Source organism: Thunnus thynnus, chromosome 15 (assembly GCF_963924715.1).
Source record: "Thunnus thynnus chromosome 15, fThuThy2.1, whole genome shotgun sequence".
NCBI lineage: Eukaryota > Metazoa > Chordata > Actinopteri > Scombriformes > Scombridae > Thunnus > Thunnus thynnus.
This window is the reverse complement of record NC_089531.1, coordinates 25,294,979-25,321,951: the sequence shown is the minus strand read 5'-3', so window position 1 is coordinate 25,321,951 and position 26,973 is coordinate 25,294,979. Positions and strand designations below refer to the sequence as shown.

The following is a 26,973-nucleotide window of genomic DNA, read 5'->3' as shown; positions in this document are numbered from 1 at the left end:
AGATAGATTCTCTCTCCGAGGAGATCCGGGACCTTTTACTGAAACATGCCGTCTTGATTGTTCACACTCACGACAGACAGAAGGGGTTTTACTCTGCATAATCCCTGGTACTCAAGAAGATGGGAGGTTTTGCATGCTAACCATTAGGAGATTGCGACTGGTACACCACCTGCTGCAGGCTGTATGTCAACCAAGAAATCCTCAATTAAGTATTTCTGATTCTGATTCTAATAACTGGAGTGAATTCATTAAATTCTTTATTGTTTCTTATATTTCTCAAATATGGCTCATGTTCATCTCACGTTCTTCTCTTTACTATAACCAGCCGCCCTGTTTGAAGGGTTACTATCTGCAATGGAAAACGAAATCCAGAAAAGTAAAGCAAGTAGAGTTGAGCCGAGCCAGTACCATGTGGCAGAAAAATGGCTCCTCTCCTCTAACGACCCCCCACTACCACAGCCAGAGAAGTCAGCTTTCGCATGGAAATGATAATGCTGTAGGCTATGCAAATGCAAACCAGCCAATTAAAGTAGTAGAGGAACTACATTTAAGAGCTTCAAATACTTCAAATGTAGAAAACCAAAAGTCAAGTTTGCTAATATAATTTGGTTCATGTTTTTTTTTTTTTTTTTTTTTTTTTATCATTGGTATCGCAGGGGTTGGTTATACTCTTTTTATAAAAGCTACTCACTGTATTTTAAAGGAATATCTCTAATGATCACACATAAGCAAACGGGTTCTGACATTTACATGCATTTATCGCTTCTGAAGCTTCCCACTCACCAACTGTAATTTTTTTTTTTTTTCTCTGTAGCCTTGCTTTAACGGTCCAAACTGAAGGTGAATATTATTGATAAAGCGTCTTTCATTTTTTCCCTCAATATTCAGTGTTAAACTTACTCCAAAACGCTCTGGATGTGTATCATTCACAGAAAACCCCCTGCGTCTCAGTTGTGTTCATGTCAACAGCGACGGTGTCTGACACTGAGTTAGTGTCTGTTTATGAGAAATCATAAGTGATATTTTAGAAGCAGTAGATGTTCAACATATTGTTAAATTCAACAATATGTTTATGGAGGTTTTCCTCTGACAGTAGGAAACAGTTGAAGACTTTTTCTGATGATATTTAAACTACATTTAACTGATAAAAATGTTTACTGTCACATACGTTTTGAATGCAGGATTTTTACTCCAATAAAGTTGTTTCACAACATGACACTTAATGTCACAAATTGAACTGGCTGACAGGACAGTAATCCTTGCTCAGTATGATGCTAACAACATGTTAATACAATGAGAAATCCCATAGAAAAATGGCAAAGCTAGCAGAGTCAGTATTGCACTATTTAACTTAAAACAATTACTAGATGTGAACAAAAACCCATTAACCCATTATTAACCCATAATAACTTTTAAGATGTAACATGAGCATTTCCAAACAAACAACATGACAAGGGAGCCTTGAATTAAGACATGATGAACATAAAGTGCCACACACAACTACAGCATTTGTGGTGCTAAGCTACAAGAAAGATAGCTCACTACGTTGTGTTTGGAGGGGTTTTATCCTAAAATCCTGTTCGCAGGATTCAAGCACTCTGCTGCCACCTTGTATCTACAATTATCTAGTGTGGCCCCCTCTCTTACTGCCACAGCAGCACCGTGGTAATGCGGCAGTAAAGCAGACAAATGAAATGAGTAATATCTGTATATAAAGCATAAAATGAATATGCTCTAGTACAAGTACTGTACTATAGTTTCTTTACATTCTACCTCTCCTGTATCTGGATACACATGGTTGCCTTTCAGTTCTCTGTGTCAGCAGTGGGGTATTGCTATTTGCTTAATCTCACCTCTTTTCAGTGTAACACAACTGGACTGAAGAAAGATATTTGAACTTTTAATACTTGATTTAAACCTATAGAAATGTACTGAGACTACACAAACTGCTAGGCCGTGACAGGTCAAGTGTGGAAAGGGTTCCATCATTTTTCCTACTATGTGACCGATCTACTCAGCAATATTAGGCTGACCTGAAATAACAAAGGGAATACCACTGAAAATAAAAATGAATGGATGAAGGATGAAGAGGCCAGTCTGGAGCAGAGGATGAAAGTGCATGAAATCCTCCACTGCACTGTCAGAAAAAACACACACACACACACACACAGAAGAACAATCCCAGAGGTCAAGAGCTCCATCTCTGTACCTTTTTTCTGAGGGCATGGAGAGAAAGGAGCACTGACAGTTTCATCATCTCATCCAACACTGATGTAACGCTATAGCTCAGACGTGTTCACCCAGCTGCCCAGGGGATTGCCCTGAACCCTGAGACAGAATCAGTGCCGACTGCGCTGAACCATCAGAAATGACTGACCTCAGACATGGGCATTTTTAGAAAGCATTGTGTCTTGAGTTCATCTTGTACCACTTTCTAATAAAGCAGTCCTTATAATGGGTTTATAAATTGAAAGCAATGGTTTATGGGTAATAAATAACTTGCTAAAGCTTTGTATGTGTTTAGAAGGCAGTAATAAGAAGAATTAAGAACTCTTAATTTAGTCATTAATGAATGGTATTAAAAACAATTCATCAAGTTGTACATGTTGAGAAGCTGGTACTGTTTCATTATGCAAGTGCCTACAAGAGCATTAACTCTGCCAATGGCTGCTAAAGGGCACGGCCAGGCTGGGGCTCCAATGGCTGAGCTACTGTCAAAAGGATATCCAGAGTTTCTTTCCTGGACCCTGGTGAGAGTAGACTTCCCCTTGAGGGTCTATGAAGTGCCCTAAACAGAACACGCAGCTAATATAATACAAGAAGGTAAAGTCCTGAATGCTGGACCCTTGGTGTGCCAGAGTTTACTACTTGATTCAACAGCCCTTTGGTATTTGGCAGCCATCCTTTAGGGGGCCCCCTTGCAGCCCGCATAACCTCTTCTTAAATTTTTCATTCTCCTAGCTTCTTTCACTTCATTTTCACTCTTCCCTTTATATCTACATTCACACTTGTAGAAAGACACAGAAAGGGGTGAGCTGGGAGCTGGTTTTCTATGAGAAACAGTGAAGCATGATTGGATAACTGGCAATCAGAGATGGGCAGGTTGTGCATAGTGTAAAAATAGATGACAAATAAAAAATAAATAATTTTGAAATAGATATATTTATAGAAATATCTGTTGTATTGTATCTTATCTGTTAATCTGTGTCAGTTTGGTCCAAATTAGAAACATCAGTGGACTCCACAGAAAAGTGGATTTGGATTGACAACTCAGTGGATCTGTCCACTGACATGAGGAGTTGTCAGCTGTTCCTGGCAGCCATGCTGCTCTCTGTGTATTTCTATTACTCACACTCCCCTATATGTTCTGTATGGGGTCTGTTTTATTTGTAGTGTGTCTTGTCTTATATTTTCTGTCTCTGTTGACCAAATAAAGAGGGGGAGAAAAAAAGAAATGATGGTAATAATTGGATTCTGGTCCAGATGCTCTGCAGCCCATTTCCAGAGGGTAAGAGGTCGAACGGTCCATGGGAGGAGTGACATGATGGAGCAGGATAAACACCAGCCAAAGTGATTTTTTGGGCAACATGGCAACCAAAAGTTGTTTTTTGTAATGGCTTATAACTGATCTATAAACCTGCAGGTAATGTGCTGCTCTGTAACTTGCTGCTGTAAGGTTTTAAAATCTCACCTGAGATTCTGTCCTTCTTTCAGTTTGTGGATTTGGGTGACACAACTCAAGAGTTTCATGACAGAGCCACAGTGATGCTCAAACATATCTTTAAATCATCTCAAAAAAACTTCTATTTGTGCTATTTTTCATTCAACTCCTGAACTTATGGCTAGAACTTTCACTGTGACATCAGAGCTCACCTGTCTATAGGCTGCTGCTGACAGGACTGTCATAATAAAATAATGCCTGACAGTCATAAACAGATCGGTTGGACAAGCTGTGGCTAATTTAGCTTATAAATTCTATATATATATTATATGTTCATGTCTTAATGACACATATGCAATAATAATTCTGCTCTTGGAAAAGGGGAGAGATGGCAATAAATAGTAAATATTTCTCTCATAAATTACAAAGATCAATGTTTGGATTGATTACAGAACATTCTTATTAACTAAGCTCAGCTGTTACTGACACTTTGATTCTTCTTTAAAAAGGATCAGATGTCTTAATTTGCTTCTGGGAGGAATTTTCACCAACAGTAATAAAGTTGTTTAATTAAACAGCATATCTGAGCAACAGTCACAAATTAGCTAACAACACCTGACGCCTGACATTAAATAAAAATTTTGTCCAGTGAAGTGTTTGATTCCGTGATGTTTGGAAGGTTTCAACTATGAATAACTGCTTCAGATTCTCCACCACACCAACTCCACTACTGCTGCTTCTGCTGGGCTGCTGCTAGTCAACAATGCACAGCTTGAAGGGTTGCCAGATCATCAAGTCGAGTATCCCCCATATCCTGCTCTTTCGCTCTTTATCGTAATAACGCACTTTTTTTGCAGGAAACACCACAAACCTGGCAACTCTGCAGAGATCCTTCCAGTAACATTATGTGGAGTTAAATCGACTAGATTGTTTGAGATCGGTAAAAATAATGGTAGGGACAATGCAGCAATACCTTGATATTGGTAGGGACATGTCTCATACCCAAATCTATGCCCATGGTGTCAACAACTTATGCTGGAGCTTTACCGTACATTGTAAGCAGCCATTTAGGACATATCATGTGTACTCTGTTATTACCTCTGTAAGTACCAGGAATACATACACTATAATTTCCTACTTACAATATTTTGTCTCAGTTAATATACTGTACAAGTTCACACACTGCAATTAAAGCATTGTGAAGTGTAATAATAATAGATAAGAATAATAAGTAGACAGCACATTGATTCTTTCCTCTATTATTTATGTGCCATGTTCCTGACCTTAGCTAATGTGTAGTGGCTGAATAAGGACATTTTAAACGCCAAACATCCTCAGATTAACAGGAAGCAAATGTCATTTAGAAGGCCAATGTTCCATGAGTAGAAAAAGGTGTTAAGGTAAATAATATAGGTGATGGGCTTTTAAGTTTCCTCATGATGGTGTCTTTGCAATATCCTCTTGCCCTACGAGTCTATTCATAGTGAGTTTGCAGTGTGATAGCATGACTTCGGCGTTATTTCATTCAGAGCACCGTCTGCTTATATTGCTTATATCTCCCTGCATGCACTGAAAGCATAAACAATTGTTTTAATCTCGCAGCTCTGCTAGCACTGTTGGTTTACAGAGTGTATTTACGCTGAGGGCTCTCCCTCACCGCCGCTGCTGTTGGCATAAAAAGTGAACAATACAGTAGAGGCGGGACTGGTTATCATCAGAACACATCGGTTTATTAACCAGACTGACCAGTGGAAAAGCCAACAAAACTGCTGCAGCCTCAGCCTCACACTGGGTTTATTGGGGAAATATAGTATTGTTGCTATTCTCAACTGAAAAAAAGATACAAAAAGGAAAGGAAATGTGTTTGCGGTGCGTTCACTCACAAGCCCAGACACACCTTTATGGGCGCAGAGGACTGCACTGCGGTCCAATGCTGCTGGGCAAAATCTGTTAAAGGATTCTGGCCTCGACAGCCCTTTTTTCTGCACTGATGAATAAATAAAAATTAGATAAGAAATTTATTGTCTGCGATGGCCTGTGTCAGGTGTAATTGATCCAATGAGGCTGAAAGCGCCCACTCAACTGGCCCATTATGATTTCTGGATTGAGCATATTACCGCCGCCTTTGACCTATTAAAAACAACAACCGCTTTTTGTCTGTTTTTGTTTATATCTCTATATGTATTGATGGGAGGCACAAACAGATGGACTTTAATCTCAAATTTCACACAGCTGAGAAACAACTTCAAAGTAGAACAGCCTGAAGGATGGAAGCAGAGCGAAAAAGAAAAAAAAAAGCTGAAAGAATAAAGAACAGCAGCATTTACATGAGGAGAGAGATGTATCCAAGGCAGCAACGGAGGGGAACATACAATATTTAAAAGGTTGGAGACTGAGACAGCCTTTGCAACACAAACTTATTTGATCTGCAACTATTATTCAAGGGCGTATCAAGGTAAATAATATCCCTGCAGTGTTGGGTTTTGAAGTTAGAAAAACATGCCAACTGCTGAAACTCATCATGAGCTTCCCCTTGGAGTTAATAAAACTATATTTAGTTCAGACTTCATTACAGAATGTCAATCCTCAACAGTCAGGACAGTGGAATTGCCTCTATGATTTGTTTCCCCTACATGACACACCGCGGTGAACATATACTGACTTTGAAGTGTGGAATCAAAGGGAGAAGAGCTTTGCATTGTACTCAGTACTGCACGATCACAATGCGTTATTTTCTCACTCTTTCTTCTCAGCAAGAGAAAAACTTTATTATCGGCAAGATTATCTACAACCTAAACATGATTGTACAGCACATGAAAATTAGACAGTAACATAATGTACATAAGAAAGACAGCCTTTACACAATATGCACAATTTATACACAGCATATGGTTGACAAGTAGCTATATTGAATTTGCATACACTAAAGTTTCATTTTTCAGTATTGTTTAATGGAATATTTTATTTCATTGTTAGTACTCATGTGTAGCTGCTCTCAACTTGTATTCCCCTCTCTTTTTTGTCTTAGCCTTTTGTCTCTGCCTGTGACTCATTCTCCTTGTTTTTGTTTCTTTTAAAGTCTCTCTGATATATCTGTGTTTTTTTGCCCCCGATGTCTTTTCTAAAGTAGTACCTTTGCTTTAAATCCCTTGTTTTTTTCACCTCTTTTTCTACGATTTGAATAAAATGCTAATTACAAGCAATAAGAGAACAAAAATAATTCTATTCCCCAGATACACAAAAAAATGTATGGATAGTGTATTGTAGTTGAAAAGATTGCCATTGGCCAGCATTATGGCAGTGGAGCATTCTCTCTGTTATTGCTATTATTCACTCCTGTTCACTCAAAGCCCTGTAATGATCGATCCTTCACAATCTGAGTTTCCACTTAGCAGGCTACACACTGACCTGTGGTCACATTAGCACTCACTTCCAAAGGAGACTGAGGGGCACTTCAACATTGATCAGGGCGTTTTAATCCCAGTAAGATTAAGAGCCCTCCAGTTAATTACAGAACAAAAGGCAGGAGACGGTGGCTTTACATCCTGGACATGATTAAGAGGAATACAAGTGGATAAGCACACTTGACAAAATCAAAGCCATTGCTTTTTTTTTTTTTTTGGTTTAGCCCAAAAAAGGACTGATATAATTGACCATTACTCAGCTATATGTAGGGCATGTTATACTGAAAGTAGCTAATAGTAATCAGCTTAATCTCCCTTGTGTAGTTTCTTCCTGTGTTTGCTTTAAAGGTAGAGTCAGTCATTCTGGAGAAAGATTATTGATATTTGAACTAAACACCCAAACAAATACATCCCTCCCTTCATGCTCCTTCAGAAGCTCCACCCCCCAAATTCATTGACACACATTGCCAAAGCAACGACCAAAAGAGAAATATGGTGGAATCCAGAGCGAGACACTTTATCATAAGCAGAATAAAAATTTCATCTTGCGAGCACAACAGTCCATCCACACTATCCGCCTCTCTGTGGCCTCCCCACTTCTCACTCTACCTGCGTTCAGGGTCTCTGTCCACAGAAGCAGCCGTCAGTCAGCTGCAGCTCCTGGAGAGCTGAGAGGACAGTGTCCAGACAAACTGCCTCCACCAGGCTGACAGCAGAAATTTACTGAACCAAAATAGTATGCTGGAAATTAGAAGAAGTAATGTTGGAAATTGACAGTGTTTGTATTTACTGATTCTTTGATAAGTTAATAAGTTCAAAAGACATATACAGCGAGACATTTGTGTGATTTAAACAGCTGCCTGCTCAAATTACACTTAACTAAACGCAACAGAAACAGACTCGGAGCCCTAAGAAATGCGAGGGGTCTCTGTGAGACTGTCTCAGAGTCAGTGTGGATTGATACATTTAATAAAATGGAAGCGTATCTGTTCCATGAGAAAGCATTTCTATGTGAATTGGCCACAGCTTCTCTCTCTCCAGTCTGCCAGCCTTCCCTCACCATTCAACGGGTGCTGGAGACGGGAGACTGTCATGTCCTCGCACAGACAGCTTCTCTGATGACTTCCCCCTGTCCTGTGCTGATTGGCTGGAGTAGTGTTGTGAGGCTTGGTTCAAGCCACTTTGTTTCTTTCACATTTACAGAGCCAGGGCTGTGTATGAACACCAGATTTTCTTTCAGCGCACACAGAATGGATAGTTAGCGGACTGTGAGGAGATACTCACTGAATCTGACAAAAAAGTGTATTGAACAGTCTTTCTCCAGAATCACTAACTCTACCTTTAAGGTATTTAAATTAAAGCCCATGTATGTGGAATTTCAGGGGGTGTTGTAAATAAATGGGTGGAAAAAACAACACATAGACTGTGTCATTTTCCTACAAACAAAAACATAAATCCTTAAAATATTTTGAAGGATGCTTTAATTACATCACTAAGTAAGAAAAAATTCAGTTCAGAAAAAAATCTTTAGGCATTATTTAAGAGTTTCCTACTCAAAAAACTCAGCTGTGCGAGTATGGTTTGATCAGATTTGTTTGACATTGCTGGCAACACAAGCAAACAACACCACAATTGTCATCACAGTTAGACTCAAATGTTGCTACACTCTGATTGGTGCACAGAAATACATGACATAATGTTTCTCCATCTGAGCCTCGCCCACTTAAAAGCAGTAAGAAAGGAAAGGACAAATAGACCACCATGGAAATCTCCAATTTGAAATAAGCAAAACAGTTTGAACTTTGGCAGATCATGGTGTGTTCACATAAGGTTTCATCACTCATGGTAAGAGGCTGATAGAGAAAATAGGTTTTCAGGGCCTTTGACCTACATCTAATTTTACTCCATATCCTCCAGAAGCCTTATAAAAGCACCTCCAGTGGTCTCTGAACCCAACTTTCAGACCAATCGATCTGTATTCTAGTGTTGAAATGGACTTGTCTCCCAGTGACAGATCACTACATCCTCCTTTGTATGCATTCTTAATCAAATAAGCTGCTCTTACTTTATTAACTTGGACAAGCTTACTTCAGATAAGCCTGTCATTTTAAGCCATTTCAGAGGGGGATTCAGCCCCCGGAGGTGATGAGAGTTGACTCCGGGAGCCTGAGATGCAAGCTTTAGGTCGCTATGTTATTGTCTGAGGTTGGCCCGAGGCTCCAGAGAGAATCACTTCCTCTAATGGAAAACTATTGTCTGCCACTGAGGACATACAACTGTGTGGAATACGGATCAGCCCATCTGGACTTATGCACAAGACAGAATGAAGCGCTCTATCCGATAGAAAGCTATTTTGGAATTGTAATATCCACTGAAGTCGATTCTGATTAAGCAATACATCTGGAATAGACTGTACTCTTGTGTGTGGATGGGTGATGTTTTCCAGCATCACGCATACAGGAAACCAAAGAAAGAAAAGAAAAAAAACAGCATTATAGAAGAAAAAATAGCTACCTTTTCTACTGTAGTGCCCCATATTTTAACTCCGACAATGAGACTAAACATCTAAAACTGTCATAACAATGCAACAATAAGGCACTTGGTGAATTATTTATTCATTTGAGTGGATTGGATGTAGGTTAATGAGCACAACAATATGAGATTAGAAGTGTCTTTGCTTGAAATATGATGTCAATCCCTTAGCATGTTGCATTATTTATTTGCTCTTCTTCCCTAGTAGGCGACAGTTAATGTCTAATGTAAGAGGTAGACACATCGCCTCTAACAACAGTCTGAATCAAACAGGGCAGGTTCACAGTCAGTTCAGAGCACTCCTGTGTGTATGTAAAATGTATACAGAGCCGGTGAAGCTCCGAAGGAAATATTCTCCGACAGATCGTCCCAGAGGATGAGGAACTCCATTTGCCTCACGGGTTTCCTCTCTCCCTCCCTTTCTCCGGAGAATGACGATGTGTGATACATGCATTATCTTTTTCCTCCTTTTCTGCATCTCAACAGGTCACTCCATCTCCCAATCCCCCGCAGGATTCACCTCAGTTCAGACTGTGAAAATTTTAAAAGTCCACCGTATGGCCAAAGGGAGATCCTCTATGAGGTTGGATGGCCTTTTCGGGATTCGGTTTGACATTGTGTGGGATTTTTGGAAGGAAGCTTGTGTGTGGTTCGTCAAGTCTATTAAGGAAAGAAAGTAGAGAGAGAAAACGAATATGAGCTTCAACAACACCAAAAAAGCAAAGAACATTTTTTTAGGACTGTCCTTTGTCACATTCTGGTATCTGCACTTTAAGGTTGGACTTTTTTAGTAATGCAGTCAATCAGGCGTTAAGTTTCTACCTTAATACAAGCACAAGGTGTCATTTTCAAACTGCAGCAACAGGGACCCCGTTGTGGTTCAGAAGACACAGAGTTCTCTTATACACTAAATGTATAGGTACAAAGCGAAGCAGAGAGTCCAGGGTGACAGGAATTCCCCTGAGGGGATTGTAGAAGGGTATAACAGGAAAGCTGAGGGACGAGCTTCCAAACCAGGGGCAATTTTCAAGGATTTTACAAGCCCCAGAAAAATATTTTCAGCATTAAACACCCGTCAAGAGAACATCAAGTTGCCTCAAAGTCACATTAATATTTGATATGGCATGATAAGGATGTGTCCTCTGTGGAATATTTCATTTCGTCCTACCTGAGGATTTTCATATCAACACAGATAAGACCACCATTTGTGATTTTTTTTTTTCTGAGGGTCGTCCCTTCATCTGAGAGGATTTTGGTTGTTAGACTGTTGCTAACCCTAACCCTAAATGCATAAATCTAACCCTTCTTTAACTGTGTATATTGTATTGTCTAGAACAATACGTATGATCATACATCTTTTGACAACTGAAGGAACACTGAAATTAAACTTCAGTTTAGCTGTGGACGTCATGGACTTCTGTCAAAAGTCATCATAGGCATCAGAGACATAACATGCATCTCTGAATAACTGAAAGAACTGTGAAATGAAGCTATTGCCTAATTTTCTGCAGACTTAGAGTCTTTTCAAGGATCCCCAAGGTTTGCTTTTATATATATCAGTATCTGTATAGTATAAAAAAATATCATCATAGACATCAGAGAAATAACACGCCTCTTAATAATTGTAAAAAGTGAAGTTAACCTAGTCTCAAATTTTTGGTCGATCCAACCTTCAAGCTCTTAATACTTTTTAATCTTATTTGACCCCATAATTTCAGTATATTATTATATTTACATACATACAAATGCTCATAGATACCAGAGATGACACACGTTTTAAATAAAAAGAACAGTTAAATTAACCTATTCTATACATTTTTATGTGGATTTCTTAGAACCTTTGCAAAAATCCCAAAGGGTCGCAAGATCCAACATTGAAGCTTGAAATATTTTTCACTCTTATTTGACCCCGTAGTTCAATATAATATTCAATTTTTACATGTACAAAGAAATCAGGGACATAATGCAGAAACAAACATACCTTTAGCACCAATGAGATCACTTGATGGATGGCCTGGTAGAAGTCGGGACATCGACCTAGAAAGGAATAAAAACAACACTATAACCATGCCAGTTCACAGCATTTTACCACTGATAATATCAAAACTGTGACAAGACATATTATATTTTATGGTTCATTATTGTAACAGAGGATATATTTTATCAAAGTCTTAGGATAAAGTTATTTCATTATACAGTTTGTTGAAATGTTACTGCTATTTATCATATTTTTTTACAGTTTTTTTGTTACAGATATCTAATTATTCCCAGCTTTGTGGCTAGATTACGGACTTAACAGAGACAGGAAAACATATTACATTTAAGTTTAGAGAGGGTTTATGTCCAACTACGTTAGGGGAGAGGTTAAACTGGGTCAGGTTGTTTACCTTGTGGGACGGAGGTCTTTTTAAACAGCTACTGCCATCCTCTCTCTGCGGAGGTCAGCTGGGGGTCATTTAGAGTCTCTTTAATGGACAGGGCAAAGGCAGGCTCTTTAAATGACTGGGAGAGGGTCACATGACCGGAGGAGAACAGAAAGAGCAAAACAAGAAGAGAGAGAAATCCCCACCCGCCCCCAACCCTCTGTGCTGAACCGAACTGAACATGGCCCTAGAGGTCAAGGAGGCTTTCATGCGGTGCTACGAGCCGTTTCTGTCAGGGTAAACACTCAGAAAGTTAATGTGTGTTTACTGATGATGCCTGACGTGATCAGCGCTCGCTTCACATCGAATTATATGAACAAACAGAGTCGATAGAGTTTCAAGAGTGGCAATGTTGTTATCGCTAAATCCTCTAAATCTCAGTCGGAGAGATTTCTGACAAAATGCATCACATGTCGTTCAAATACAAATTCTTATCAGATTACCAAGGTCATCTGCAAAGTCAAAGCCATTTGCTGTTTGCATTCTTTGTAAGTATTTTTGGTAATGCCATCTTGCTACCACTTTGGATTTTATGCTAGAACATATGACTTTTGATTTTATTTTTCACTTAGGTGAGGTGATATCCATTGTGTTTTAATTCATAACAGTCTTCTATCTGTTCATTAAATATTCCAAATTTATTTGGCTTTTTTTTTCATTTGGGTTTGTTAGTTTAAATTATAGTTTGTTTTTATGAGTCCATAATTATTCTCTCAAACACAAGTGTTTTCTTTCAAAATGTTTATTCAGCATCAACAAAGAGGAAAATATTAAAGGGCTTACATAAGCTCAAAATCAATATAGTTGAACAAATCTCTAGATGAAAATAATTACCAATTCACCAGCATGTGATTTAGTATCTTAAAGTTGAATATTAGGCCTACAAAGTCAGTAAAGTATCTTGTTTTAAATAAAAAAATGACATCAAAATTACTTATTTAGAGCATCTAAAAAAAATCACAAAAATGAAAAAAGCTCCTGGACTGTTTTGCAGCTCTGGTTGTTTGGTGTACATAAAGTATGAGCAGCTATTTATAGATGGATTAAAGTGGATGTTTTGTGGGCATAATCATGAACACAACTACAGTACATAGGCTTTTCAGAATAAAACAGCTGACAATATCCACAGTTGCACACCATGCTTTTATAAGCCCTTTAACACTAAAGAACTATTATTTTACAAAAAAAGGAGGAAACATCAATACAATATGTATACAGTATGACTTTTCTCTTTTTCAGTTTGTAAATGTATAATTTACAAGGGACACAACTTCACCAATTACCCCTCAGAAAAAATATCTACAGTACTGCACTTTCCTAGAACTAAACTACTACATTTTAAAGTGATCAACCACGCAGTTCAAGGTTTAAAGAATAGAGGGTGATAAATTAAGTTGCACTGGCAGCTGTGTAGAAACATTGTATCGACAGCTTATAGTGATTCACTAATCATTACCAAGTAAAATAGCTTGATACAATGTCATTCTTCACAATCACATAGCTGAGAGAGGAACTTAATGTACTATGGAGTCTTTCTTAATCTCAACGTCCAGTCGATTTCTCCTAGAGGAAAGGATAGATTACCTAAATTGCTTTACACATTTTACCCAGTGGGAGTATGTTTTTATAATCAGGGGGATTCCATTTTTGAAAGCCATTTTTTTACTCATTCAGTGTCTCGCTATCACCGTTACATATGTATTATTTTGCGGTTTAGTTTTCATTTCTAAAAAGGTGGGAGCGTCCATAAAAAATCCATTACTTGGGTTGAAACAGCCATGAGGACTCAGGTGCGGGTTGTATAAACAGTTCAATATCTGGTGTATGGCTGCTCTCTGTACACTCCCTTGGTTGTTCGTGCTGACGGTGCCTTGCCGCGATTGTTTGCCCACTCTTCCTGACCTGATTAAGAAGAAAAGAAAAGAAACAGATGGGGAGTGATTACAGAGGCGTTACACTTAAATCATTCATTCATAACAAGCCATGTAAGTCTCTCAAGCTCTATGGAAATGTTGTAAATATGCTCTCTTTTATGAAAATAATACAGCAGACTGTTCTGAGTGCTTTGAATGCCTGGTATCGATGCAATGACAAAAGCACAGTTTCAAGCCGGGAATACAAACAGCGACTCGCACCAAGAAGCTTGACATCCACCTGGAAGGATGCATCTCAGATAATTGAATGAGAGGATCAAACAACTACTTGAAAAGGACCTGTTTAGCGGCTCCTAGCAAAAAGGTCACAATTACCATTAGCCCAAATCAGCCCCTGTTCACCCCCTGGTACTGTCAATGTTAAAGTGCCAGTATCGATGGCACCCTTTGTCTGATCTTCAGCCAGCACTGAGACTTCCCTTGAGCTGAGGCACACAAAGGTTGTTTTTTTCCCCTGTGTAGAGGTTCTCTGTTGGCAGCACATAGCCAATACCCCTTAATTAAACCTGTCACCCTTTCACTTCACTTCACTTTGAAGAAACCGACCAAGGTAACCTTGTGTTTTGAGAACAAGGATGCACATCAACGCTGTTTATCTGTTTCCTTTGAACTGTCGCCTTTTTTCTGTGTGACCCGTGCGGCAGTTATGTGCTCTGCGTTTTTTTATTTTATTTGCAGCTACACAACACTCTTAATGAGTTGAAGGCACTTGGTTCTTCCACTTGTGTGGTCAGGAAAGTTGAGAAAGTTTTTATTAGCTTTGACTTACTTCCACAAACACATTCAAATCTCTAAAGGATGATAAAAAAAAAAGCACGTAGGTTGTGAATAAGGTTAATGATGCCATGGATATAATAGTTCTTACTTGCTTTGTTTTGACAAATAAGTAGTTATATGTATATTTTAAAAGGAAAAAAAGTTCCAGCAGTCACTTTCAGTCTACTTTAAGAAAATATGCGATATAAATCTCTATAACACTTAAAAATTATGCAGCACAGTAATTAAGAAGTATCTAATTATGTTATCTGTCAGTCACTAACTAAAAATATTTGAAAACATTTACATATAATACATAATATATTTAAGTAATCTTGTCTGAGAGCTTAATTAAATGTTGAAGCTTGTCGCTGAATTCAGCAGAAAAAAATGCACATACTAATCCATCACAGGTTCAACGTGTATTCTTATATTTGCAGCAGCCTTGTCAGAAAAGATTTAGAGTTAATAATACAGACAGGAAACCAGAGTTTCTGCCAAATTAAGAGTTTATCATGTAATTATTATACATTATTTTCCCATTCACACAAATGCTACACATACATTATTAGAGATGGATGGACCGTCAGCTGTACAGCAGCATGGTACATTCCACCGTGATGTACTGCACATTAGCTCTAGTATCATCTGAGTGCACTCTATATTAGCAGACTGCAGCAGATTTGACCTTGGCCCACTTTTTTACTGTATCTTGTCAAAAGCTGACACAGTATTGTTGAACATTATCTCAGTGGTGTGTTAACTTTGTCTGAACTTTGTCTGGAACTGGAGCTATCCGCTGCTCTTTGCAGACACAGAAAACAGTAGACCAGTCGTTGAAAATGGCCTTAAACCTAAAGCTAAAGCTAGAACTTACTGAACTTAAAGAAGTCACATGGTAAGTTGTTAAATGGTGTGATTGCAGATTTTGTTGGTCATTAGAACAACCTATACATAACACACACCAACTGATTTTGCTAATGTTGCATATTCAGACGTTAAACTCAGTGTTAAACTCACGTTCAATCTGTTATGTTTACACGCAAACTCGGAAACTGCAGTTTTTTTCAGAACAGCTCTGATTTTCATCCGCCAAAAGACTTAGCAGACATGAACTCGGCATTATGAGTGAACTTTAGTTGTCAGAAACATATGAATATTTTTAAACTGCTTCTTAGGATCATGTGGACTTCAGTGTCTGTTCTTTTTTGATATGTGATTCCAGCAGTTTTTGTGAAGTAGGAGTAAAGTAAATCTTGGAGTGATACTGCAGCTCCCAAATCAGCTTGTTAAAGTCTCCCTGCTTTTTTCTTCTCTTCTCAGAAGTGAGGGAATCATTACAGCTTGAGGGCAGCATTTGGTTTGGAATTTTTTGCAGTGAAAAATCAAAACAAAAAAAAAATCATTGAAGTCAGTGTTCAAGTTTCTGTTTGTAGCAATCTTTTGGATGATGGTTTAAATAATGTAAGAACATTCTGATTTGGTATACCCATAAAATTAATGTTTTTGGGGTCATTTGGGGATAGTTAGCACTATAACTTCTCCAAAAAGATTATATATTATACATCTATATATTTTTTTTAATCACTCTTGATTTTGAGTGGCATTGTTCTCACTTAATGAGCCAAATGAACTAAATAAATAAATGTCTGGATTGTGAATAAATCTAGTCAAACATGTTTATTTCGAATGCGTCAAAGACATTAAAGAGTTACCCAGATGCTATGGCAACTGAGATAAAGCCAGCAGTGCAGATTCAGTAATTGGAAGTTGATATTCTGACAATTAACACAACAATTATGAGGGTAAGAGAAGTCTGCAACTCACCATATGAATCATATGATTCCCCACTGTGTCCATATTCATAGTAGTCATCTGAGCTGTAAACAGACAGAACAACAAGGTGAATATCAGAATAATAAAAGAAAAAACAATACATTTTACATCACACAAATTGCAGTTATCAGCAGATAAGTGGAATGTAACATATTTTCAGGATTATTGTAGAGCATCAAAACAATTTTTTACCATGATGCAATCGCATATAATTTATGCAGTGCCAGCAAAGAAAAACACACAGGAGGTGTTTTTTTTTTTTTTTCCAAAAAAAAAAAAAAAGAATCAAGAGGCAACTTTCAATCACTCAGAAGTTCAGCCATATTTGTGGTTGTACTAGGCAATTTCCTCTCCTGTTTCTGCACAAACTTCCAGGTCCATATCACTGCATATGGAGATCTATGAGAGCTGGCAACTTTAATGAAAAATAAAAAGACGGGGAAGCAAGTTGCATAGCGGTTCATTTCTTGCTTTTATTTATTTATTTATTTATTTATTTATTTGCAGTCGCTGGTGAGATGCTGACAGAACAATCCTGCGTCAGTATCATTCAGTAACAGCGCTATCATTCAAGAGAGGCAATTCATCATAAGGCTGCCACTGAGCCGACACCAGCCATCACAGCTGGGTCCTCTCCGCCTGCCTGTCAGTCAGTCTGTCAGCAACAGCAGCACCTCTCTGCTCTCCGGATTAGCTGAAGGCACCATCCGAAACCCCAACACACCACATCAACACCGCCCGACTGCTGAGGGCAAAGAGGTGACAGAGTGGAAGTAACGGATTACATTTTACTCTTGTTACTGTAATGGAGTAGCATTTGTGGCGTGATCTCAAAGAGCCAAACTGAGGTCTGAGAGTCAGTGTTGAGACACTCTGCTTCTCTATTGAATTACACCACAGTTTGCAGCAATCCAGGAAATCAATTTCTACAAATTCAGTATGTTATTAAGTCTGCTAAGCAGTATGTATTTCATAAAAAAGAGTGTTAAACCTCATATTCATTTAAATTAGTCTATTCTTCCTGTATATGAAAATAAATTCACTGACAGAGTGAAGATATACCTCACTGTCTTTCCCCTGTCCATTTGAATTAAGATTTGTGTGGAGCTATAGCAGCTATCAAACTGAATGATTTTGTGATTAAACATTTGCCATGCTCATGGAATTTCCCAGTGGTAAAAAGTCACCATTAATGCTGCTAAAGCTAAACATGTTTACATAGTGCTAAATGCTACAGTCTTGTTGAATGATAAAGCTAAATTGTTCAGCTGCTTTACGTTAGCATAGCTGTTGTCTACAGTAGATAGTTTGCTAGCTTAGCTAGCACTTTAGCTAGTGCTTTAGCTAGCAAATCGGATAGCTTGCCGCAAAGTAAATGAAATGTGCAGTATCATACTGAACATCATATTGAACCTTTACTGAACATTTTAGTACACAGAAGGATCCCCTCACCTTTTGTAAATAAAAATTTTAAATTCAAATGATGCCCTTGGCTACTGCTTAAAGGGTTGGTTCACTCAAATAATATTATGTTCTATTATACTTTTCCCTGGTTTTGAGACATCCATATTTAAGATTTCTCACGCCAATATAATGGAAGTGAATGGAATTTCGTTTAAAGTGCTCACGGAATTACATTTTAAAAATGTAACTGAAATGCATCCTTTCAGAATCAGAGTCCCTGTTTCTCTGGATAATCCAAAGACCTTGCTGTCAACCATTATTTTAGGGACTATTTCTTTGTTAGAGAGTAGTTTCAGTAAAAACAAGGGAGTGAAGACTGTAGATTATTGGGACATTGTTTCTTCAAAGACACATTGCTTCTTAATTATTTTGTTGTAATTTTTAAATTGTGTTCAATTTTTCAATCCTCTTCAATTCACTTAAAATTTCATTCACCTCCATTTTGCTGGGGTGGAGGTAAAAATCTCAGACACAAATATCAAAATCTGGGCAAGTAAACCGCAAATTTTTCTGCATGACTAGGTACCACAAGAGGAAAGTGAAAAAATATGTTTTTTTGTGTGTAATTTGTGTGAACTGATCCTTACTTTGGCAGCCTCCCCACCACTGATAATGCAACAACAGCAACAACATGGCTGTTTTATTGTTTTTCTGAAACAATTTCTTGGGACGGATGAACAAGACCAATTGAAGACAGTGTGTGGAATCGTTTTAAGAATACTTTGGTGGCTCAATGAGACATGAGACAGTTCCCTAAAGAGGCTTGTGCCTTAAGTCAGGCTTAGCATAAATTTTACACAGTTCATAATTCAACCACAAACAATGCCAAGCCAGCAGAAGCACACAAGGCTTCTCCCCTGTGCTAATGTACTCTCCCTCCAAGAAGCGAGGCCAGCTGTTGTTGCTCTGAGGTTTCCAATCAGCCCTTGCAGCAGAGGTGCCACCATGCATCTGCCATGGATGTCAAGTCAGTGGAATATCCTTGACACCGCTCATTGGCCGACAGAGACAGAGAGAGAGAGAAGAGAGGGCGACAGACAGACACGTGACAAATGAATGCATGTTTTGGCTCGTCATGTTGTGTACCCCGAGACAAGGCCTGACAGGATGCTAAATAATTAGATTTCACACCATGCTAAAATGCTGGGGTGTATTCCAGAGTGGTCGCCCTCGAAATAAACATCAATTTTTATGAATGTCAGAAAATCAATTTGCCACAATTCACAGGTGCTTGCAGACATATTGTAAAGTATGTGAAATACGGGGTAATCTTGGGCTTTCCTGTACAGCTCTGCCATATTCAACAATAAAAAACATCCAAATAATACAAACCAGGATGCTACACAGCACCGCAAACACTTTCAGAGGCTTTCCTACATGCTGTAGGCTGTCAGCATTTTTCCCTTAATTTATTTTCACTATGTTTATCTCACAAAAACTGGGAGGCAAGATACCTTTTTTCACTTAATTCTTGAAGTTTCTCTGTTGCCAAAGGCAGAAAGGACCAATAACAGCAGTCTGCTGTGCTGATAGCTGCCAGTGCAGACCTGTTCTTTGCACAAAGGAGATGAGGGCAACAAAAGCTGTTAGGCGCCTCTAATTTCTGAGGTGACATTTTATCAATATTGCTACACAACTTCTCTCCGTAGTTACTTTCTCTTCTCAATTACAGAGACCAGGGAGTCTTGAGACACATCCTGAAGGTCACAGATTCTGGTAAAATTCTGCTTTGTGTGGCCTAAAGCTCTGCACCACCTTGTGCCCTACAAAACATTTGACATCAGTCAGCTCTCTGTAGTGTATGCATCGAATATTGAAACATTCTGACTGAAAATTATCTTTTTCAAATAATTCTTTACAGTGAACTTGAAGTTTACAGTAAAGTACGCTCCAAGAAAAGGCTGTAAACATTCTTTAATAGATAGAGAAAATATGTGTTGATGTTATTTTGCCATTCAAAGGGAAACTTTGGTATTTTTCTACCTGGACCCTATTTTCCCATCTTTTTGTGTCTAAGTGACTAATGGGGACAACCGTTTTTGAAATTGGTCCAGTATTGAGTGAGAGCGCTTCAGCCGGAAGCCGCTAAACGGGCTGCAATGTAATCTGACAGGGCAATAGCACCCCATCAATGTATGTCCACTAAAAGTGCTTGTTATTGCCACTGACAGACTCAGATTGTTACTATTATTAGTGTCTGACAACATTATGGAAAGGACCGTACATAAAAGGTTTTTCATTACCTTTCGCTTGATCCGGTCTGTTTGTTATTGTGACTAACCAAGTCTCGCTCAAGGAGAAGTCTCGTTCTGAAATCTCACAAGAGTTGAGTTGTTTTCGAAATCAGTGAAATATTTAGCCATGACAGAGTTGGCAAGAGGGGTACCTGGAGGAGTTTGTTCTGTTGGAGTACAGAAAGTGTAGCTTAGTGTTATCTAAAAGATTTTCAGTCATGGCTAACAAACAGACCAGATCAAGCGAAAAGTAATGAAAAACCTTTTATGTATGGTTCTTTCCATAATGTTGTCAGACACTAACAATAACAATCTGAGCCTGTTAGTGGCAAAAACAAGCACTTTTAGTGGACGTACATAGACGGGGTGCTGTTGCCCCGTAGGATTACACTGCAGCCTGTTTAGCAGCTGCCAGCTGAAGTGCTCTCGCCCAGTACTGGACTAATTTCAAAAATGGTTGTCCCCATTAGTCACTTAGACACAAAAAGATGGGAAAATAGGTTGAAAAATACCAACATTTCCTTTTAAGCTCCCTTAGTTTCCTGTGAGTGAAAAAAAGGATGTGTTGCCAAGGTGGTATGAGATACAAAGGAAAAGAAATTGGGAAATTTCAACCTGAAAACTCTCTCGACTGCTTCAGTATCATATCCTCATGCGTTCCACATTTATCATCATTGATCCCAAATCACAGCTTCGCCTAGTCAAAAGTGCACAGCTGGCAGCATGAACACAAGCATGAGATGAGGTGCCTGGGGTGGTTAGATCTCACTCGAGATATCGCCCTGTCATAGGTGTGGAAGTGCTTTGACTTTCTAAATAGGTCAGCTTTTGATTTGACATTCATTAGCAGAAGGCGTCCGCTGCTTTGTGTCTCCCCGAACTTCACTGGCCAAGAAAAAAAAACAAAAAAAACTCACATCTGTCTAAAGCTACGGCATGGACCATGTGAGGCAAAGACAACACCTATTAGATAAGTGTGTCTCTTTCATCTGGAATCTGATTCCAGGCCTACTTTTCCACAGGTAAAGACCCTGCCTCTCCAATGCATCTGTCATCTCTGTAAATGCTTCATCTTAAGCACTGATGCTGCTGTTCCTGGGCACCGGGAAACAGATGGTGGTGTTAAATCTGAATGATGTAGTACACGTCCCTAGTGGACTTTGTTTTCTTACATCGCCATTACTCTTCCAGTCCTCTGTGATAAATTTGAAGAAATCTAGTAGGACATTACGAGGAGCTGCAGAGGTAATATAGCACCGGTGTGATGTGGAGTCGATAGGCTGCGTTTCTTGTCTTACCCTATTTCTTGCATATTACATACTTTAACTGATCATGACTGTGAATCCCTAAGTAAAAATACTTCCTTGATGCCTGTGTTATCATTCGTTTTTCATTCATTCTTGACACAAAGTTGAAACGTAAAATGCTGGCTAAAAATATCCCACACTGATTGCTGTGATTATACCAGCTCAATGGTGATTTCCACAGACAACAATACAATGAAAATGGATGGGGGAAAAAAGCAGCACCACCTTTTTTTCACCATTTAGTATGAAATGAAGCCCACATCATTTTAAATGGAAACCCTCCTAATGGATACACTGGTGATTGCTCTGTGTGGTGGCTGATTGCAAAGCTATCTCCAATGCTGACCTCCTGCTGAAGAGTCACAAAGAGGGACAAAATAGCCTACGGCAAAGATTTGACTTTACAAATGAGTCTTCTTTCTGGCTTTGAGCTGACCATTTGTGCTCCTTTCCTGTTTCTTTTTTGGAGAGTACATAAAATCCTTTCAGGGAAAACATGGTCTCTTCAAGTCAGTCTACAGTATTCTTCAAAATCTATCGTCTGGAAACATGCTTGGGTTGTAACAATGTGACTATCTGGCATATGTGAAATACTTTGTTATGTCTTACTGAAGGGGCAATAAATTTACAATGTGCAACTTCTTTTTTTGTCTTGAGACAGAGAGCGTGCTGTAAATCCCGCCCTTCTTTCCCTCAGATGGTCTAATTCCCGCCGCAGCATCTGTCATTCATCTTGACGAGCTGTCTACCTTGAAAACAGCATCTAGGAAACCAGGATCTGTGAAGCCACCTCAGGCATTTCAGAAGCAGACAGCTAACACAGCCAATCCCTGCTAAAACTTATAAAAAAAAAATCAATGTTGATATTCACATTGTACTAAATGGGTGTTGTCTGCCTTAGGGCCCTGACAAACCAGGCAGACCTCAAAGAACTTCAGCTGACAAAGCCTGATTCAACATGGACATTGTGTCAAGACAATAGTCAACCAACATATACAGTATATGTACATTTTCTGCCTGGATGAGAGAACAGAATGAGAACCAGAGAAACAGTATTCTGTCACTTATATGTAAAAGACCAGCATGGAAAGACAAACAAAACAATCTAACCTTCAATTTTTCATGCAACTGAGCATCTATTTAAATGATATGTTCAGAATATGAATATGTGTGCTTTACTTTGCTGGCATTGCCAGCCTGTGTCCTTTGCTTGTCTATAAGGGAAAGAAGATGTGGAAGTGAACAAGACTAAGAGCCTACAACCATGCCAGTGCTCTATAAAGCTGTACTTTCTAATTAGCATTAAACAATAAAAAAGTACAGCTAAGGCTGGTGGGAATGACACTAATTTTGCATGTATTTGGCCATACCAAAGTATTAGTCAAATAACAATGTTCCCCTAATGATGGCACTAGATAAAAAGTCAGGGGATCACCAAAGTGATTACAATTCACCCTGTGGAGAACATGATTGTCTCTTTCTAATGTCATTGCTATAGTCCAATAGCTGTTGAGAGATTTTACTCCAAACCACAAATTTGAACTTCATGGTGGCGTTAGAGGAAAAGTTAAGGGAGCGCCAAAGTCAGTAGAGTTCATTCTTTGGGGACTATAAATATCTGTAAAAAATTTAATCTTAGTCTGTAGTCTAGGAATTGCTGTGATATTTCAGGGTGGACCAAAGTGGTTGACCAAACGAATGACAGACCGACCGACCGACCGACTGACCGACTGACTTTGCCATCCCTAGAGCCATGCTGCTAGCATGGCTAAAAATAAGTAGGAACCTCACTAAATGGGTCACTTATTTAATAGGTTGAACAGACAGTCAGACAGCTTTCTGTCACCAACTGTCTACGCTACCAATTCAAAATGCTCAATGGCAGCCTTATTGTGCCAAGCAGCTGACTGTTTGCTTAGTATGTTTTAAGGTTTAAGGTTTAAGGGGAACCTGCTTGACTGTTGCAGCTCTGATTTCCCTGCTGAGTTCCCTTGGTGGCCACAATGTAGCACTCCTTAGGTAGCACCATAGATATAAAATGGTAGATACTGTTGGTAATAAACTCCCATACAATAATTCACTCACATCTATGCCACTTAGCATCTTTGTGGCAATTGTCTATGTGTTGTATGTAGCAAAAATGATAAACAGGCGGCTGAAAACATACTTGTGAAAGTAGCTTCGTATTAGCTAATGTTAGCCACCTCATACCGTCCCTATATCTTATATATTGGGTGTCTTTGTGTGGGTGTGTGTGCGGAAATATTCTACATCAACAAAACTATTGTGAAGCTGCTTAGATTTAGTATCTTCGTCAGTGTTTGATAGAGAGGTATATATTGCAGTCTTTTTGTAGTATTTGGCAGAGTAAAATTACTAACTAGCTGCGTGTAAGTTATTAATTGAATATCACAAAGACTGGAGGTTTGTGTGTGTGTGTGTTGGTGATGAGGATTGTTTTGAGGACTTTTTGGGCTCTTTCAAGCAATCAATTCTAATATGCTGCACCATGAAACTTAGAAATCCAGCCACTCCAGTCCTCGGATCTCCTCCTTGCCCGTCTCTTGTACTAAGATTTACAGTTGTTCCTCAGGGATATGTCTGCCCTTTAAAACACTGTCACACAGCTATCCTTGTACCTGCAGGCCTCCGGGATCCAGCCTACGATGTAGCGTACCAAAGCAAGGTGCAAGGGAAGGTGCGAGGTGTCAGCAGCCAGCAGTCTCTAAGGTGTCAAGTATGAAATAATGCTTTGATCGCACCCGAGCTGTGAGAGACGACCTAACCATGACCTCTCCAAGTGTCCAGCCAGGGCTGTGCCACTGCTGTCATCCTTCTCATTTCCCTATAGAGACGTCACTTTCTCTCTGCTAATAAAATTAAAGACGCCCTCCTCACAAGCAGCCTCCTCCAGCCTCCTTGACCTTAGCACTTGATTGGTACCTAAGCACTACAGTTTCCGATAACTCTCCCGAGATAAAGTCCTCTGCTGCCTCTCCGAAAAAGATGATAGCTGATAGATGAGAGTATGCTGCGTGCATGTTCCGGGACTGGGTTCACTGGCTGATCACAACCAAGTTAGAGTTAGATTAGATTATAAACTGTATATATGTAATTAACCCTCACCGACCTGACTGAGCACCCCACCCCCACCCCCTGGGGCAGTCCCAGCGGATAAGACCAAGGCTGAATTTCTTTCCCGTGCACCCCTGGTACTCTGTGTTGTATAAACATGGTAAGGAAGGCTGTGATCTGCAGTCTGACTGCCATGGCTGTCATGCTGAGGTAGCGTTCCACGAGGTTCCTCCAGGCGTCAGCTCACTTCTAAAAGATGTTAATGTCTCAAAAATGTCTATAGGGTGTATAAAAACAGCTTTTTAGCTCAAGTCTCATGTCTAAAGGCTGCGAGCGCCTTATTTGCCTTTCAGATTTAATTATGTCTAAATAACTCAAATCTAGTTGCTGTGTGCGACATAATGTGTACAGTATAGTTACACAGAATGTCTTGTCTCATTTGTCAGAGGTTACTGTCTTTCTGCCTTTGTGGACAATTATGTTCTATATAACATTTTGTACCAGTTTAACCCAATAAAAATCCATTAAGCGTTTATTACTATCACTGCTGGGGAGTGACTCATACGTACATTTATTGAGTATATGTACTCAAACTCTGCAATAAAGTACAGTATTAAAGCCAGTATGTGTAGTTTTCTTTTATAATTATGGCATTTTTTAAATTACTCTGTTGGCATAAGTTTTTGTTAGTGGATTTTACTTGAGTATCTTCGTTTTGTGAGACTTTATACTATTACACAATTGTAATTCAGACAGGAGTGATATATTGTACTTTTTAGTGTAAATGTGATGGAGTTTTAATAATGCCAGCTGTATACTATATGAAGCAATTAGTCCAACATTAAAAAACTTCTTATAGGTATGTAAATAGAGCAGAAAAGTTTAGTCGATTAACTGATTAGTTGATCGAGAGAACATTTATTGGCAGCTAATTTCAAAATTGATTTATCCTCTCAATCATTTTCAAGATAAAAGGCTTCCAGCTTCTCAAATGTGAGGATTCACTGCTTTTCTTTGTCATACATGATAGTTGACGGCATATCTTTGGGTTTTGGATTGTAGGTCAAACAAAACAAGACATTTAAAGACATCGCCTTGGGCTCTGAGAAATTGCGCTGGGTATTTTTTCCCATTTTTCGTCATGGCAGCAGTAAACACCACAATATTATGGTTTTTTAAAAAATGTCCTGACTCACAGTTGTAAACATGACACTCATGGTTGGAAACGGGAAGCGAATGGTGGTCTGCAGCACATTATGCCATCTAACTATCTAGCCATCCCCACAGCCTGCCTCCTTCTAATAAGGCAAAATCATCTTATCAAGTCACCTTATATTAACATCATCTGAACTGCGTCACTTCCCCAGATCATAATTACTACGGCCGCTAGATGGCATAAATGTAACTATAGGTTGTTTTTGCTGGCTGGCTGAAAGGACGGGCTGCTTTCCTGCCTTAGTCACCTATGCATAAATAGTAGGGCTGTTATTGATTAATCAGCCAATTCTTATTTATTTTTGATTAGTCTATAAAATGTCAGAAAACAGTAAAAATGCCCACGGTGATACCGTAGGTATAATTCAATATTCAAATCACAATGATATCAAAATGAAAAAGAGCAGCAAATCCTCACATTTAAATTGCTGGAATCAGCGAATGTTCACATTTTTGCTTCTAAAATTCTACTGTTGATCAATTTCCTGCTGAACAACTTCAGCATTAACATAAAGTCATTTGACCACTGGGTATCAACAGTTTCTGGTGACTGGTTTTCAAAGGTAAAACAGGACTCCACTGCCTTGTTTTGTGTGTAAGTAAGTAAGATATCATCTACTTAAACATATTAAGATATTATATTTGTAGTTTTGAGCAGCAAGTCAGAAACCAATCACCACCGACAGCTAAATGAATCGCATGTAATGTGGAAATATATTTAGAATGTGGAATGATAATAAATGTGGAAAGATAATGAAGATAACAGCAAATCCAGTGATGCAGCTTTACAATCTATTTAAGAGCAGGAGCCATTTAAAACCACCCTCTTCCTTTCCCTTCCTGTTCACAAATGGCAGGTCTGTTTCTAGCGTAAGCCATCGGGGTAATGCCATGACAGAGAGACTGTAAATTGTTCTGCTTGTTATCCTCCGGCAACTGAAATCCTGCCACGCAGTCAGAGCTCAGATTGGTGACTGGGAGCTCCTTAGGCTGTGAGAAACATTGTTAGGAGACTTCTTGTCCATCTTGTCCACGTAAACACGTGCGCACACACACACACACACACACACACACACACTCTCTGCTGAAGGCCTGCTGCAGCTGGGTCCTGATGATTTTCCTCAGGCTTGGG

The 26,973-nt window shown here is 39.0% G+C and overlaps 1 protein-coding gene across 1 annotated transcript in view; it reads right to left on the bottom strand.

The window, feature by feature from the left end:
• Positions 1 to 12,752: 12,752 nt before the first annotated feature.
• Positions 12,753 to 26,973, bottom strand: part of khdrbs3 (KH domain containing, RNA binding, signal transduction associated 3) — a 106,630-nt gene continuing 92,409 nt past the window's right edge. Inside the window, exons 8-9 of the mRNA XM_067611528.1 lie at positions 16,538 to 16,590; positions 12,753 to 13,922 (exon numbers count right to left, since the gene is read on the bottom strand). Of these exons, the coding sequence (XP_067467629.1) occupies positions 13,831 to 13,922; positions 16,538 to 16,590 (145 nt within the window). The 3' untranslated portion in view covers positions 12,753 to 13,830. The remainder of the gene's footprint in view (positions 13,923 to 16,537; positions 16,591 to 26,973) is intronic.